At 52.0% G+C, this 14,990-nt stretch overlaps 7 protein-coding genes across 7 annotated transcripts; 4 read left to right on the top strand and 3 right to left on the bottom strand.

The window, feature by feature from the left end:
- Positions 1-2,688: 2,688 nt before the first annotated feature.
- BDZ99DRAFT_575142 (uncharacterized protein) lies at positions 2,689-3,394 on the bottom strand (the record flags this gene model as incomplete). Its single annotated transcript, XM_033728436.1, has 3 exons — positions 2,689-2,743; positions 2,791-3,183; positions 3,233-3,394. The coding sequence occupies 2 exons, from the start codon at positions 3,392-3,394 to the stop codon at positions 2,821-2,823; spliced, it is 525 nt and encodes a 174-aa protein (XP_033571930.1). The 3' UTR covers positions 2,689-2,743; positions 2,791-2,820.
- Positions 3,395-5,200: 1,806 nt separating this feature from the next.
- BDZ99DRAFT_354654 (Cu/Zn superoxide dismutase protein) lies at positions 5,201-5,961 on the bottom strand (the record flags this gene model as incomplete). The annotated part of the gene is made up of 3 exons (XM_033714586.1): positions 5,201-5,321; positions 5,449-5,629; positions 5,736-5,961. Coding segments are annotated over 3 exons (528 nt in total), but the record flags the coding sequence as incomplete, so codon positions are not given.
- A 308-nt stretch (positions 5,962-6,269) lies between these two features.
- Positions 6,270-6,422, top strand: BDZ99DRAFT_397282 (uncharacterized protein; the record flags this gene model as incomplete). The annotated part of the gene is made up of 1 exon (XM_033716044.1): positions 6,270-6,422. A coding segment is annotated over one exon (153 nt), but the record flags the coding sequence as incomplete, so codon positions are not given.
- A 2,480-nt stretch (positions 6,423-8,902) lies between these two features.
- On the top strand, positions 8,903-10,051 carry BDZ99DRAFT_575140 (SGNH hydrolase; the record flags this gene model as incomplete). The annotated part of the gene is made up of 2 exons (XM_033728435.1): positions 8,903-9,405; positions 9,484-10,051. The coding sequence occupies 2 exons, from the start codon at positions 8,903-8,905 to the stop codon at positions 10,049-10,051; spliced, it is 1,071 nt and encodes a 356-aa protein (XP_033571927.1).
- Positions 10,052-10,843: 792 nt separating this feature from the next.
- On the top strand, positions 10,844-11,323 carry BDZ99DRAFT_146319 (uncharacterized protein). Its single transcript, XM_033712742.1, has one exon. It carries the CDS (start codon positions 10,965-10,967, stop codon positions 11,253-11,255), a length of 291 nt encoding a protein of 96 aa, XP_033571926.1. The 5' UTR covers positions 10,844-10,964; the 3' UTR covers positions 11,256-11,323.
- A 31-nt stretch (positions 11,324-11,354) lies between these two features.
- BDZ99DRAFT_397138 (uncharacterized protein) lies at positions 11,355-11,751 on the bottom strand (the record flags this gene model as incomplete). The annotated part of the gene is made up of 2 exons (XM_033716034.1): positions 11,355-11,468; positions 11,527-11,751. Coding segments are annotated over 2 exons (339 nt in total), but the record flags the coding sequence as incomplete, so codon positions are not given.
- Positions 11,752-11,955: 204 nt separating this feature from the next.
- Positions 11,956-13,934, top strand: BDZ99DRAFT_543978 (beta-lactamase/transpeptidase-like protein). Its single transcript, XM_033726804.1, has 2 exons — positions 11,956-12,795; positions 13,167-13,934. Exons 1-2 carry the CDS (start codon positions 12,067-12,069, stop codon positions 13,641-13,643), a joined length of 1,206 nt encoding a protein of 401 aa, XP_033571924.1. The 5' UTR covers positions 11,956-12,066; the 3' UTR covers positions 13,644-13,934.
- Positions 13,935-14,990: the final 1,056 nt, after the last annotated feature.

The following is a 14,990-nucleotide window of genomic DNA, read 5'->3' as shown; positions in this document are numbered from 1 at the left end:
CGAGTGGCGTGGGAAAGTGCTTGAGGATCAGCATGTCATGGATAGTATCAAGCGTTTTGAGTCAGAGTACCGCTTCCGTCCAGAAACCATAGAAAGAATGCAACAATAACGTGAATGTTTCCCTCTGACCCATAGAAATAGTTGTCCACTTTCCCGTTCAAATGTTGCCAGGTTTCAGTGAACACTACTTCCATAACCAGGGCCGGTAGTGTGTTTTATTCATGCCGGTATGCGAAGTCTGGGTTCTTTACTATTTCGTCCTTCTCTGATAGACGAGTTCCTGGTGATCCCTGGGCTTTTACATCGCGCATGAACAAGCGAGGATTATCCGTCTGTAGTATTGCACCATCAGATATCTGAACGCAAGGTTGAACAGGTAGACCCACTCCACCTAGCTGGTTTCGGCTGTATATATACTCCGTGTGCCACCAAGACATTGATAGCTGTATCTGCAGTGGGCAAAGAGAACGGAATTTCTCAACGTTCAGCTCCTCCTCGGGGCTTTTGGGGGCGAATATAGATTAACGGCAGGTGATATAGATGTATGGCAGGTGACGTTGTTTTCTTTCTGCTGCTACAGAACAGCGTCGGAGTTTGTCGAGTCCAGAGACACAGAAATCTGTGTTGTAGGATTCTCTACGAGCCTGTCCCACTTCCTGTCTCAATATCCCCACCGCATTTTCATGGACTTGATGTATTGAATCGCATCGCCCGGGCCATTGTCCCATGATGTTCCTGATAATGCCCGTAGAACAGGCCGCGTGGTAGGTTCGATGTACGCTGGCCTAGGGAATGCCTTAGTTGCCGGGTTTCAAGTAACTTGCCTCCTGGTAGGATTGCAATCTGGCGTTTAGGGATTGAGTGCGCGTCGAGCTTGTCGGATTTCCTCGGTGGCCCACTGGCTGATCGTCTCCGCTACTACCGGAATCCCTACGTCTCTTCGTATGCTCGTGCTGGAAGAGATTCGAGGTGATCGTACATACTCGTGTGGTTGTCGTGTATAAATTAGCGACACAGATGCTATATAAAAAATGGAATATTACGAGGGAGTGGAAAAGATGCCCATTCATATCCAGGCTCGGGAAGGGGGTTCTTTCTCTACTGAGCGCATCGGGGCGTCAATTGGTGTGGACTAGTCCAACGAAATCGGGGTAGTAAGTGAAATCAAGCCAATTGCTTGTGAGGGAGGGATCAGAACTAGGCCATGGGGCTTGGTGCTCCATCGTGGATGTATTCCCCAACGAGGCCAACACCGCCATCGAGCGATATGCCGGAACAGCCACCAACACGACCAATACACCAAGGCAACCCAAACTCTCGAGACGAGCATACCTGTTTTTCAACGTGTGTGCCCCTTTGATTCCATACCGCTTGAAGTGCTCGTGGATTTCCTCCCAGATGTGTTTAAGAGATTGCCTTCGATGTTTGTCGCCGGGATTGGATACAGCTCGGTCTGCCATTGCTCCTCTGGCGCCTGACGGCCTCTAGCGCATCTTTGGCCTTTTCCAACGTGTAGTAGACTATGGAGAGCTGCACAGTCCTCTCTGCACGTTATTCCGGCTTCAACCTCGTGAGGCGGCGAGTGCCAAGTGTTGTGATCCAGGAGCCTGATGCTGATGTTCTTTTCATAGTCACCGAACACGCCGGTCTGCGGTGGAAACGCATCGTAGGACAGGTTTCGAAGATGATACTGCATGGTGCTGGTGCTGGCGCTGGTGATGTCGGATGGCAAGGTGAGATATATAGTAAGTAAAGCTCGGTATAAAGTCGTTTCCGTGTGTCGGATATAGGAGTATACAGGAGTATATAGGAGTCCCACATAGCCAACTGCTGACTCGTTTGGGCCGCACGGTGCTACTGGGTCCAGTGCCCAGGTCAGCGATGCGCTGACCCCGCTCACAGCCAAGATCAACGACGATCTTGAAATTGCACATGTCCTGTTGCACTCTAAGCTTCCAGATGGCGGTGGTCCGCTCGTGAGGTGCAAGTCGGACGAGTCAAGCTTCTAGACCACCATCATGGTGACCATTCCGGACGTGCGTTGGCGGAACGTCTCGTGATCTTCATGACCTTCCGAACATAATTTGACGGTGTCATGAGGTTGTTGTAGTAGCGTAGAGATGGTTGAACGGTGACTTGAAGCTGACTGGTCGTTACGAAGAGGTTGAGTTGTTGTGGTAGCTTAGAGGTGGTGGAACGGTGATAATATGGTTGTCTGCACATCTTTTTCGTCCTTGGTTTCCGGTATTTTTTAGATTGGTGGTGCTAGGAAGCTGCGGCCCGTGTTACAAATACAGAGTCGAGTAATGATAGCGTAGCATGAGTTGGGCCAGGATGACGAAGAGTATATATCATAAAGCTAAGTTCTATGGCCTTTGCAGAAGTTAGCATTTTGGAAACAGCTTGCAGAAGGGATTCGTACCAGCCGGGATCCATGGTGTTCCGTCTCGTCTCTTGGAACATACTTGATGTCCAACAGGGACTTTATACTAGGATGTCGTTGATAATGGCAAACGGCCGCCTCGGGAGCGAATTTTTTCAAGGTCTGCCGTAGTCTCGTGCGTATCCACCATGCTTCATTCCGGAAATTGTCACTCGAGAAGGTGTCCTACGTAAGTTACTAGTTTTCAAAAAAAAAGTGAGGACAGGGGATGCAATAACCGTACTTTCGATGCCCTTTCCGACTTTCGGCGCTTGCATCAACCGGAATGCTTCACCAACAACATCATAAGGTCACTGAGCACTATCAAGTCAGCACCCTTATATGTCCTCAGAGAGGAAAAAAAATACCATAATGTCCCTGCCGTAACCAGCCTCATCTCAAGGCACTCTCGCAATCTCCTCTTCCGAAGCTCCATTGAGACATCGGTGCCCAGGTGCAGGTGCCCACAGGCGGATTGCCAAGACATTGTCTTCGCAGACCTGGCGATTGATTTTGTGGGACTCGAGTTGGTTTTCGAGGTCGCGCATTGGAGGTTTGGCATCCACCGTATCGTAGCTGATGGTATTTATCACGGAGAGCTGGATTGTGGAAGACGAAGTCTCTGAACACGAGTGCTTAATCCTGTTTCCATCCGCGCCAATGCCTCTGGATTTCCGACTGGAACCACGCGATCTGGCTGGGCGCAAGCTTTGCGCTGTACAGATGAGCAACATGGAACCTCCACAACATCTCGATCGTAACTAGCACACGTAAGCAACAAGATACACGGGACATGAAATGCCTCCTTACCTCTCCCACAGCCCCGATCCAGTCAAAAGCCCACTCCCTAAAACCCGTCCATCGAGCCTCTTCTGTTTCCGTATCTAGATAGCTTCCGCCAGGGGCCAGTGGTCGAGTTGGCGTCGTACGGTGGATAGCGCATGACATTGACTGTGCTGGGGCCATAGCCATCCTCGGTGCGCACGGGAGCTACTTGCCCATACCTCCGTGATGAAGGAAGCGGGGGATATATAAAGAAAAGATGATTGATATGTATATAGAAATATAAGAGATGGACAGAGAATATACGACTTGATGATGGATGAAAGTAAATCATCAGAACTCCGTCAACACGCCTGGTCATATACTCACTTCTCCCACCCTCTCTCCTCCACGCCCTTACCATTTCCGTCGCTCACACAGAAGCCCGTTTCTCGCTTGTATGTTTTGATGTCGCGCAAACAACATGCCCGACGGGTGAGCAACATGCTTACCAACATGAAGCGTGCAACCTTCCCGATTTCGTTGTCTACAAGCACGTGTCTCTAAGCACGTGTCTCTTTCACTCCCCTACCAAACTTCAGCGGCTGAGAAACATGTTTACCATGATTTCAATTGCCTAGACACCGGGACGTAGTAGGCCGAGTTGAAGCTTGAGCGCGATGGATGTTTGAGCCAGCCCGGCGCAGGTGGGGTCCCGTGTTTGGGTCTCTGCGATGGCTGAAACCATCTCCCACACAAGCTCACCGTGCATACCCCAAGCTTTGCTAAGCTTTCAGCTACTCCGCCCAAGCTCGTGAAACAAGCTCGCAAGCCACGGGAGACATCCGTGGGTTCAGACAAACGGGACTACTTTCGGCGATCGTTCGAAGCGGGGCGTATGGAATGAGACAAACAGTCATGCACGAGGGGTTTGAGAAAACTAAGACGAATGTGACTACGGTCGAAAGCGGAGAGTTTGATACGGAATGGGAATTAGAAACGCAGATCAGATGGCCCAAAAAGGCGAGAGATGGGTGACAGATGCAGGCCTGAGACTGTCACGCCGGATTATCACAAGCTGCCGGTTGATGATTTCATGCCATGCAGGGACCAGGAACAGGCTTCGGAACGTGCAAAGCAAGCGAGAGTCGGGTGGCAGAGCTTGGTGACAAAATGTTTCAGAGCAAAGACGGGGTTGGGGAAGATGTTTGACGTTAGGATTACCACGCGTTAGTGATGCATTCAAGAAAAATGGGGCCGAAGCGGATACGACACGCAAAGCCTCTCTATCACTGTCGTTGAGCGGATCCCCGCTTTGAAGTCTCAACTCACCTCCTTGCAGCAGCACGTAGAGGCTGTACTCTATTAAATTTATCCAGCCGCGCATCAAGAACAGCCCAAACTATTGGCTACGTATGATGCATGATCACGTACGAGCTTGATCGCCGACATTCCACTCAAAATGCAAGCGGTAAAGTAAAGAAAGGAGTAAAGCAGAGAACGCTCTCTCCCACATGATTCATTATCCGTAACCACTATAACGCCACACGCTCCTTGGCCTCTAGCCTGGTATCGTACACCCAGAATCCCGCCGAAAGAAATTTTCCTTTGCACAGATCCTCCACGCTTCACCCGTAATGCCACCATCCTCCGCAAACTTGACTCATTATAGCGGGATGGCTCAGACATGCAGAAAGAAAGTAACAGGAATCTTAAGCCTTGATAATAAAGGAAAGGGCCCAGTTGTCCCATCTACAGCACCAAGACAAACGCTGCACCCAGCAGCGCGCCGGAAGAGACCCAGTAGGCGGGGGTCGCGGCATCAGTGCCCGTGACAGTCGCGATCGGCTTTGCACCGCTCGGCGACTGCGCGACAGTGGTGCTAGGGTGATCTATGGAGCTTGCGGCCGACGAGAAGGTGGACGCGGTGTGGTTTGCGCTGTTGCTTGGAGTGCCCGAGGCACTCGCAGTGGAGGAGGCATAGCCAGGGGGCGTGACCAGGGTCTCGAAGCCGGTGGAGATGGTGGTGAAGTTGGCGCAGGTGATGCGAGTCTTGTTGGCGAAGTGGACGACGATACTACGATTGCCAAAGTAGGCCGGTGTGCCCGGCACCAAGGAGAGGTACTTGTCAGTGTAGCTGTAGGACATAGGCAAGATAAGCGTGTTGACCTTGAAGAGGTTGCGGGCGAATCGGGCGACGAGGGCCTTGCTGGGCCTTGAAGTGAGGTAGAAATAGGTAAGGGAGAGGAAGGAGGGGCACTTACGCAGCGGAGTAGCCGGTTGCATTGACAGTGCCGTACTTGCCGCTCAGATCGCCCACCTGGCATGTCTGTTTCTCGGTCGAATCGCACGGTGGGGTTTCACCGCGTCCGTAGGGGTCAAGGTGGGCGCCGGTGCCGGTGCAGTTGCCATCGGCTGGGACGGCCTTGTCGTGGATGTGGTACACTATTGTAAGGTTGGTCTCGATTCTCATATCTCAATCATGGAGAGCAACCGCCACAGCGCGGCAGACGCCGAACAGAAAGAATATGGAATGGCTGGAGTGACTCACGGAAAGGGCCGCCCTCGGTAGGAAGACCGCTGAGGGTGAAGGCAATGTTGGCGCCCTTGCCATTGGGAGCGCTCGCGATGGTCATGGTGCCGCGAACGTCAGTATCAATACGGTTGGGCAAGACAGCGAAGTAGCTGGCGCTGAGATTATTGGTCGTCTCCGGGGCGTCAATGGCCAGGCTAAGGGCGGCTGCCGAGAGGACTGAGAGGACGGTTGAGGTGCGCATCTTGTTGAGTGAGAGCTGTAGAAGAGGCAGTGGGATGAGTGTGGGTGGTTGAATGAGGGACTGGAGCTTGTCCTGAAAGAGTGTGGCGGTTTATGATGTTGTGAAGAGCGACGAGGCGGTGGGTGATGAAGGGTCTCGGGCCGTGGCCGGAAATTGGAATGTGAGTGATGTCAGCGGGTCACAAGGCTGGGTGCGTGCCACTCCTAAGACAGCGCTGCGGGTGCCGAGACAGTCGCGGATGCGGAGAGCACTGTGACAGCGCTGGATGTGAACGGGGGCTTCAGCGAAGAGTGAAGATGTGCAGTTGAGAATGGAGAATGGAGAACGGAGAATGGAGAATGGAGAATGGAGAATGGAGAATGGAGAATGGAGAATGGAGAATGGAGAATGGAGAATGGAGAATGGAGATGAAGAATGGAGAATGGAGAATGGAGAATGGGGAGAGCGGGCGTTTGCAGTAAGATAGCCTACCCAGCTGGACGTAGCACGAGGGCAGGCGGGCAATAAATGCAGAGGGCGGCCCCAGACGCAGTGTTCTACGTGGTGCTACGGCCTTGAATTGGGCTATGCTGGATTGGAAGAAAGCCACCATGTCTCCAGCAAGGCTCCTAGCTCCTTCTGCCGACGGGCGCAGGAAGGGCTCCCGGGCACAGCATCGCCAGCATCGCCAGCATCGCCAGCATCGCCAGCGTCCTAATTACAGAACAGGCACCGAGACAGGCACAGGCGGCACGTCGAAACATTCATGGCCGCTTTGAAACCCCCATGCACAGACGCTGGGCGATGGTGGGTTTGAAACGGCCATGCAGGGGCGTCTCCCAATCACTGCGCGTCGCACCAGGTCAAGCTTTTGATCACTCTACTAGCGGCACGCCCAGGTTCCATTTTTACCCGCCGTGCATCAACCTCGCCCTTCACGTCCACACGTCGTCCGCCTTGAGGCAGGGCTGAGCAACACCAACACCTCCTCAATCCGCCGAGCAGAGCGAATGCGAGTGTGCCCGAAACTTGGGGCGCATACATACCACAGCCAGCGTTTCCTCTGCCACCTCGCCCGCCGCCGTCACGGAACTCAGCACGCGCCAGCATGTGTGCCAGCATAGAGGCCACATGTTCAGAGCCTCGTCATTGCTGCGAACCCTGCCCCGAAGATGAAGATGGCCGTCCGTCTATCTCACATGCCGGCACTACCGTGTTTATTCTTCCAGCCCAGTAGCTCGGCGTTGCAGAAAGATTGCCCCATAGGGTTACCACTTCTCACGCATTCTTTTCCCTCGCCCGCGTGCATGCAGGATCGTGCACTACTTATTCCGAGCTGCTGGAACATCTCGATGGCTGCTTAGAATACTATCGGCATTCTTCGCTATCCTTAGCCTATCTCTATGGTCTGAAATCAGGGACAGACTGAAGGATTCCTTTCAGAGCCCTGCGCAAGGTTCCTGCATCTGCGCGAAGAATACCGTTTTTTGAACCAGAATTGGCCTATGCGATCACTGCCATCGGCATGACCACTTTTCCAGGCTTCAAAGTGGAGTTGGCCACCTGATTTGCACGTGCAGATCACGTTTTCGCTTCCTATCCTACAAGATCATCAAGCTCGTCATAGCTGTCCTTCACAGACGACGGGTCAGAGCAAACACACGCTCAGAAGAATCTCAATGGCTGCTTCGTGATCAAAAGTCCGACAAGGGCGACGAAATGGTTGGAGGTGTGATTGGGAGTCCATCGTGGCGGACAGATCTCTCATGGAGTGAGCGCAGTGGTGGTGGGTGTAGACGCGTTACATGCTGATGATTATCAGTGGATCTTATGAAGACATTCGCATGCTTTCTAAAAGATCATCGTATCCATAATTCCTATCATCTAGTGCTCCTCAATACTTTTAAGTCCTTCTACGCCTTCCTTGGAGATCGTGACGATGGATATCATCAGTCTTTCTCATTCTTCTGCCGCACATATCATGTTGTTCCTCTTGCATCGTTTATTGCACAACACCACTTTGAGACCATCGATAGATCGAATGGACCATTCTGATGATGCCATTGCAAGCACGACTCGTTGTTTTTGAACAAACCTCACACCATGGGACATTCCTTCTTCACTTTTTCTTTCTAAATATTGCCATAACGTAGGTGATGGGGTTATTACGCACGAGGTAGTTATTACGTTGGTCTAAGCTTCACACGTATTCCGAATCTGTGCACCCGCCAAGCTTTTTTTTAATGTTCGGAAGCGTAATAACTACCTCGTGCGTAATAACCCCATCACCTACGTTAGTCGGTTTCGAACAACTTTACTCCCTAGAGGTCCCTAAGCTGAGCAACGCTTCCGAATGTCCTTCCAGAATTTATACCTCGGGAAAGTCCATGAAACGTGGTTATCTCGTGATAAAGGGGCTGATCGCGGCGGACGGCAGCCCAGCAAAATGTATTTCCGATTAGGCTTGAAATGGAGTGTAGGGCTGAGTGTTCACATTACCGTACCTATGACCCTAAAGGAGTAGCTAATGTCAGGGAAGAGCTGTATGATTTACGCAAGTGTCGCGGTGGCGGGTAAGTGTCACCTGACTGAGACCTCATTTCTAGCTATTTCACGTCTATCACTCCCCCCTCTTCTTCGACGTCCAACTCACCACGTCAGTCTCTACATAATTTTAACTGCAGATATCATGACCATGATGTTGAGACTCGATTGAGTATCTCATTTATGGATCAATTTCATCCTTAGTGGGTTAAAGTGGACAAGAGTGGAAGCAAATCATCAACCTAGCAAGCGTTCCACCGTTGGGGCACTGAGAATCTTCGTAACGGCTAGCAGAAGTGAACCCATGAACCGAAATTTCTTACCAGCATCCGATGCTTTATAAAGCTGGACTTTCTCTCATTTTTTACTTCCAGATAACACTCCTTCGACGCTACGCTCTTTCATATCAACCGTAATCATGCCTGGTATTCCCCTCGCCATACTGAGTATTACCCTATTAGCCACCACAGCCCTCTCTTTCGCGGTCCCACATCTTAGTCTTGCACCGAACATCCCCTCAATCCCCAGCCTCCCCTCCATCCCAAACATCGCCGAACTCTTACCCGATCAACCCCTTTACACCCGCCCCACCCACCCCATCACCACTATCCTCGCCATCGGCGACTCCTACACCGCCGGCGAAGGCGCCAACGGCTTCCCCGACTACATCGCCTCCTCCGCCAACTGCGACCGCTACAAGCAGTCCTGGCCACTCCAACTAATCGCCGATCCTGCATGGGACAGCTTCAACGGCAAAAAGCCAGCCCTCGTATTCGGCGCATGCTCCGGCGCCACAATGAACGACCTCATCGCAAACCAACTACAGCTAGGCGTCCCAAACGCCTCAGAGGCCTACACGAAAATCGGCAAACCGCAGATAGCCGTCATGACGATCGGGGGGAATGATGCTGATTTCTTCGGGTGAGTGCCTTCCCCCCTAGCCCCTCCCCCAAAGCGAGATCTTGTCTAAACTCCAAGCTGACGATTTTGGCAATCGAGCGCCATCAACGCCTGCATCCTCCACCTCTCCCCTTCCCTCCCCTGCTCCCAGAAACTCACCTCCATCTCCGCCCACCTCGCCTCCCCCGCTTTCGCCACCGCCCTCGCTACCACCCTCGCCACTATCCTAACAACCGCCCGCGCCGCCGGCGGCGCCGTGCCCCCGGAATCCTTCGAGCTGTATGTGGCCGGCTACGTCCCGTTCTTCAACACCCACAACCCCGTGTGTGATAACGTCTCTTTCAGCATCCACGGCGACGGCGTGCCGAAGCTGACGACGGAGTTAAGGAAGAGTTTGAATGCGGTTGTGGAGGAGTTTAATGGGGTGTTGGAGGGGGTCGCGAGGGCGATGCGACCGTGGGGGGTTTTTTGGGTGGATGTGGATGGGTGGAGTAAGGGGTGGGGCGGACATCGGTTCTGTGAGCATACTGCGGCGGAGGGGGAGGTGTGGTTTTGGGGGGGTGAGGGGGATGGGGGTGGAGATGTGAGGAGGGTGTTTCATCCCAAGGGGGTGGGGTATAAGGTGTTTGCGGAGGCTTTTTTGGAGGCGGTGAGGGGGAATAGGTGAGAGGGGGGATGTGTTCGGATCCTTATAGTGGGTTTGAAAAGGAAAGCCGGATATATGGCGTGGGTCTCTTCTGGATAGAGGGGCGGGCGATGGTTTAGGGCATTCGCGGCTTTGAGTGCTCAGGGAGCCCTTCTGGGATTAGCAGACCGACAGCATGTTGTGTTGCACTTCGTTCTTATGATTTATTTTTCGGGCTAGAGATGTACTGTTGAAAGATATTGTACTAGGCGTAGGTAATAAGTGGTCTGTAGGCTGGCATCTGCAAGCCTATGGGCGACAAGTTTACGCGCAAAATCAAAGGGGCAGCATATTGATCGCGTTAATCTAGAATTCTATTGCCGATCTTGGCTACGGCAGAACCTATTTTCCTCAACGTCATAGAACGCCAACTATCGTCTAGTCGGCCATGAGGCCGTTGATGGTTGCAAGCCAAGTCGTCTAAAGACGCCTAGATCGCATTCTTGCATGAAGCATGATAAGAAAGTGGCGGCAGCCACTTTCCTACAAAGACAGCCTATTTACTACATACCCCATATGCGCGCACTCAATTATGGAGCTGACAGCTAGTCTTGAGCCTTTATTCAGCCCTGTGTCGCCATTCCTCAACCCGTCAGCCACTAACTCCTTCGTTACAACTTGTCAACGCTACTACGAGGACCGAGAGAACGATAACACCTCCAAGACCCGATGGGCTTCCTCCTTCGTTAACCCGTGCAACAAAGTGCGCAACGACCCTATATTGCAAGCGAAATGGAAGATAGATGGTTGCGCCGGTTTAGGTCGACAGCTCTTCGCTTAGCCCACATCGATGCTGCTCGACCTCCCAGTCAAGCGCATTGATGTCCTTATGCCTTGTCAATCACGTCATCCAATTGCTCTCCGACGGTAACTTCACACCTCTTATCTCTATGGAATGACCGGTCGTTCTATCAATAATCTTAGTATAAGTCGATACATCATCCAAGTATTGGATCGCTGGGCGGCGAAACAGCCATATTTTGAGGACGTCTACCGGTCTCTATTATTTGGCTCACTGATCCTCATTCATGACATGGCGTCGAACATCGAAGATGTGGAGGTGCAGTTTCTTCCGAACACGAGATTTGTCCAAAGTGTTGCAACAGTAAACCTTCTCCAGGATACGTGGAACCTTGCAAAGGAAGCATGGCCTCCAATGATTCATCTCGACACATTACGGCCTTGACGCCCAACTTAACAAGAATGTTTCACTCGTCCGTATACAACATCTAGACTCCTCTTTGGTCTGCTCTCATTGCATCAGAAGAGAATAAAAAGCAGGTACCTAGCGTTTGGGCTTACGGACGTGGGGATGCGTAACTGGAATCATGGTGTCAAGGCCATCGTCTAGATTCAGCGTCCTAGAATCAAAGATCGCCATGTCTGCGCTGTTCCGGGGCTGTATACGTTTCCTTTTGTTAGTTTATCGTCCATTAAGAAAGTGCTATGTGGCAAACCTTGTAGTCGAACACCTTGACGAAATCCACTGGTTTTCCATCCTGTCTCTGCACTTCCGCCTTGATAAAGTCTTCAACTTCTTTGATGTAGCTCTGGCGTAGCCACTCGTGCCCCTTTTTTTTCACCTCATCTGCACTCAATCCAGTCCATTCTTGCGGGCCTTTCCATTTGGTCCAGCAAAAACCATTCTTGTTGAAATTGAAGTCGCCTTCTCGGCCCCTGATTCAGCCTTTTCAAACCGCCTCACCGCGTCCATGTTATCTCAGTGCTTCCAGCCTTGCCACACCCTCCTTCTATGAGTGATATAGCAGGCCAACTCATGGCACCGAGCATCCACCGTATTCTGCATTCTATATGTGTTTATCCCGTAGGTATATCATCACTGCTGTCGTGCTCATGTTCACCACCGCCCTTCTAACTGGGGCGTTCCCCAAGGCTTCTTCATTCCAGTATCCTTTCTCTTCAAAAACATGCAAGTGCCCTCAGCTTCAGTATCGACACTCTTCTGACAGTATGCTCTAGCTGAAACCGCAGCAACAATGGCAAACCTAAGTACTCGTCTCGATGCACTCCGCGCAACCATCGAAAAGTTGATGAGCATCGGAGGTACCCCTGGGCTTTCTCTCGGTGTCATGCATCAGGGTAGACAGGTCTACTACGCAGCCTACGGCCACAGCGACGTTGAGAAAGGTCTGCCAATCACGGACGAAACTGTGTTGCCTGTCTGTTCGATGACGGAAGCAGTCACATCAGCTGCTCTGGGAATATTAATGGAAGAGAACAAGGCAAACTGGGACACGTTGATCAAGGATGCTCTTCCATCTTTCAACATCAACGACGATATCCTGCAGAACAATCTCACCATCACGGATCTTCTGTGCCATCGTTCTGGAAAGTCTTGGGGCGACAACTTATTCGTCGGGACGGAAAACAACATACTCATTAGCGAGAAGGACTCGATGAAATACATCAATAGCCAGACGAGGCTCTTGCATTTCTGTGGTCAACTCTCCTACAACAACATGGGCTTCGAACTTGCGGGAAAGGTGATCGAGGCTCTAAGTGGCCAGTCGTACTTCGACTTCCTCCAAACCCGCATCTTCGATCCTCTCGGCATGGATCGTACATTCCTCCAAACACCCCCGTCGAGCCTTGAGGACATCGGCACCACTTACAATGCACTCGACGACGGTTGTTCGGTGCGCATACCCGCCGTAAAGGCCGGAGATGACTGGTTCGGAACGCCCAGCGCTGGTATGCGAAGCTGTGTTAGCAACCTCTTGAGGCTCTACAAAGCTTTCCTGGCTAGTTTCAACGACTAATTGCAGAGCGGGAAGACTTCAACTAAGGGCCTACCACTCAAGCAGGTTCCGCAGCTAATGTCGGCCAAGATTCCGGTCGATCAGCCTTCCAGGAATGAAATCTCGTATGGCTTGGGCTGGGGAAAAGGTCCAGCTACCCGGACGCATGGGCCAGGTTGGCATCAACCCGGATCTCATGCCCAATGGTATGCCGACCGTTGGCAAAGGAGTGCCATCTCAACTAGCCATCTTCCACCAAGGAAGTTTACCCGGTGCTCTCTCCATCGTGATCCTGCTCCCAGCAACCGAGAGCGCCATTGTAATCTCCTCAAACGCAGGTTGGCCAACTCGTCCTCGAAGAGTTCATCCAAGCCCCGGACGTAGAGAGGAATGACTATCTCAAGGCAGCCGAAAGCTCGCGAGCCGAGAACCTCAAATGGTATCCTTCGCTCATGCATGAGTTGGCCCAAGAGCGGAAGTACGATACATCTGCAAAGCCCCTGGAGGAATACGTTTGCACCTACTGGGACGCCATTCACGTCTTCAAGATCGACGTGGTCCTGAAAGAGGGCCAGCTATACTGGCTGCTCCAAGGCCTGGAGTCGGAGAAGTTCCTTCTGAATAACTATGAAGATGACTTGTTCACCTGGCTGCTACCGCGCAATGAGCTCTCTAAGCGTGGACGATGGGTCGGTGGAGACGAAGGTCCGGACTTCTGGAAGGCGGTGTTCAAGACAGGCGACGGCGGAAAGATAGACAAGCTGTCCTGGTCACATGATAATGGTATTGCAGCCGTGGAATACAAGAAAGGCTAGATACATGATAGAAACCACCTTCAACTGCTACGGAGTTCAGGCCGCTAGAGCCCCAATTGGTCGATGCAGCCAAAGGAGGTTATAGTCACGTGACAGACAGGTAAAGCTCGACTGAGTGGACTTCTAATATATCATCTTTCCGCCCAACTTTACTTGACCCTGTTTTCTACCATCTTGATAGCTGAAAAGCGCATCCTGCATCTGAAGAGCAACTAAGCTACAAATTCGAAGCGCCAGCTGGCCAGCCAGAATAGTTCCTAATCTTCACCTCGCTTTACCTTACCTCACCAACTTACCCCTCCCTACCGCCGACAGCAGCACGTGACTTACTTAGTGCAGACCTAAACCCGCCCTTATTATGCTTGCAGTACCTTAAACTAACATCGTTTCTTCCATCAGCACCATTTAACCGAGAAGAACCAGAATGAAACTGTCACTTCCTTATCCACTCACCTCAACCTTTTCTTTTCGCCTCATCCCAACGCTCCATCCCAACATCCGCTTCCAAAATCCCATAATTCTCTCACCCCCACTCAGACACTCTCCCAACCTCGCGAGCACCGTACCATTCTCCTCAATCGTCCACTTCATCGACTTCATCCGCTTCGACCTTCTGCTCGAAACAATCTCTTACTGCGGCATGACGTCCTCGGTCCGGTTCTGGAACGGGCGAATCGTAGCATGGAGGTTCAGTAAGACGTCGTACGTGGAGGGGGAGGCTACAGAGTTTGCGGGCAGATGACGGAGTTAGAAGGGAGGAAGTAGCGCTAGTAACGAGGAGGGATACAGAATCGGTGGGCAGACGACAAGGCGAGGACGGACGAGGGCGTGATGGAGCGTGGAGGAAGATGGTGAGGCAGGAGAGGGAAGCCCGGAGACGATACCTAGTAGCGACAGCGTTATATTGCGGAGATAAAATGCTCCTCTGCATCTGGAAACCCTTCCCACATGGCTAGGTCCGACGAAAGGCTGGTGAGACAGAGTCGAAAGTCAGCATGAATTTTGACGGCGGGAACCAAGTCCCTCAAGCCGTCTTATCACACTACGGCTCAAAGCTGAACACGGCGCAGCCCTCCGTATGCGAACCACCCGATCCGCCATTCTGATTCTTGCAATCCCTCCAAGTGCTTTTGAAGATATTATGGTACGTACCTCTAAAAATGTTGTGGCTGGTCTCGGCCGTGCATCCTTGCGTCCAGTTGGCATTGAAAACGTACACTGCTTTGGCGTGCGAGTCATCACCGCTCTCGCGTCTGTGGGTTTGTCCGAGAGCCGACGATAGGACGTATAAGTTCTTATCGGCGTTGTCCTCCTGATGGCCCTTGAATTCTTCGATGATTCTGTCGA

The sequence above is a fragment of the Mytilinidion resinicola genome, assembly GCF_010093595.1.
Source record: "Mytilinidion resinicola strain CBS 304.34 unplaced genomic scaffold BDZ99scaffold_20, whole genome shotgun sequence".
Taxonomy (NCBI): Eukaryota; Fungi; Ascomycota; class Dothideomycetes; order Mytilinidiales; family Mytilinidiaceae; genus Mytilinidion; species Mytilinidion resinicola.
The sequence above is the reverse complement of the archived record's forward strand: the minus strand, read 5'-3'. Positions and strand labels throughout refer to the sequence as shown.

Coding starts and splice junctions, on each gene's coding strand:
- BDZ99DRAFT_543978 (XM_033726804.1), top strand. CDS start 12,067: ATGGCAAACCTAAGTACTCGTCTCGATGCACTCCGCGCAACCATCGAA. Junction 12,796..13,166: donor GCGCTGGTATGCGAAGCTGT/GTTAGCAACCTC, acceptor CCTCAAACGCAG/GTTGGCCAACTCGTCCTCGA.
- BDZ99DRAFT_146319 (XM_033712742.1), top strand. CDS start 10,965: ATGACCGGTCGTTCTATCAATAATCTTAGTATAAGTCGATACATCATC.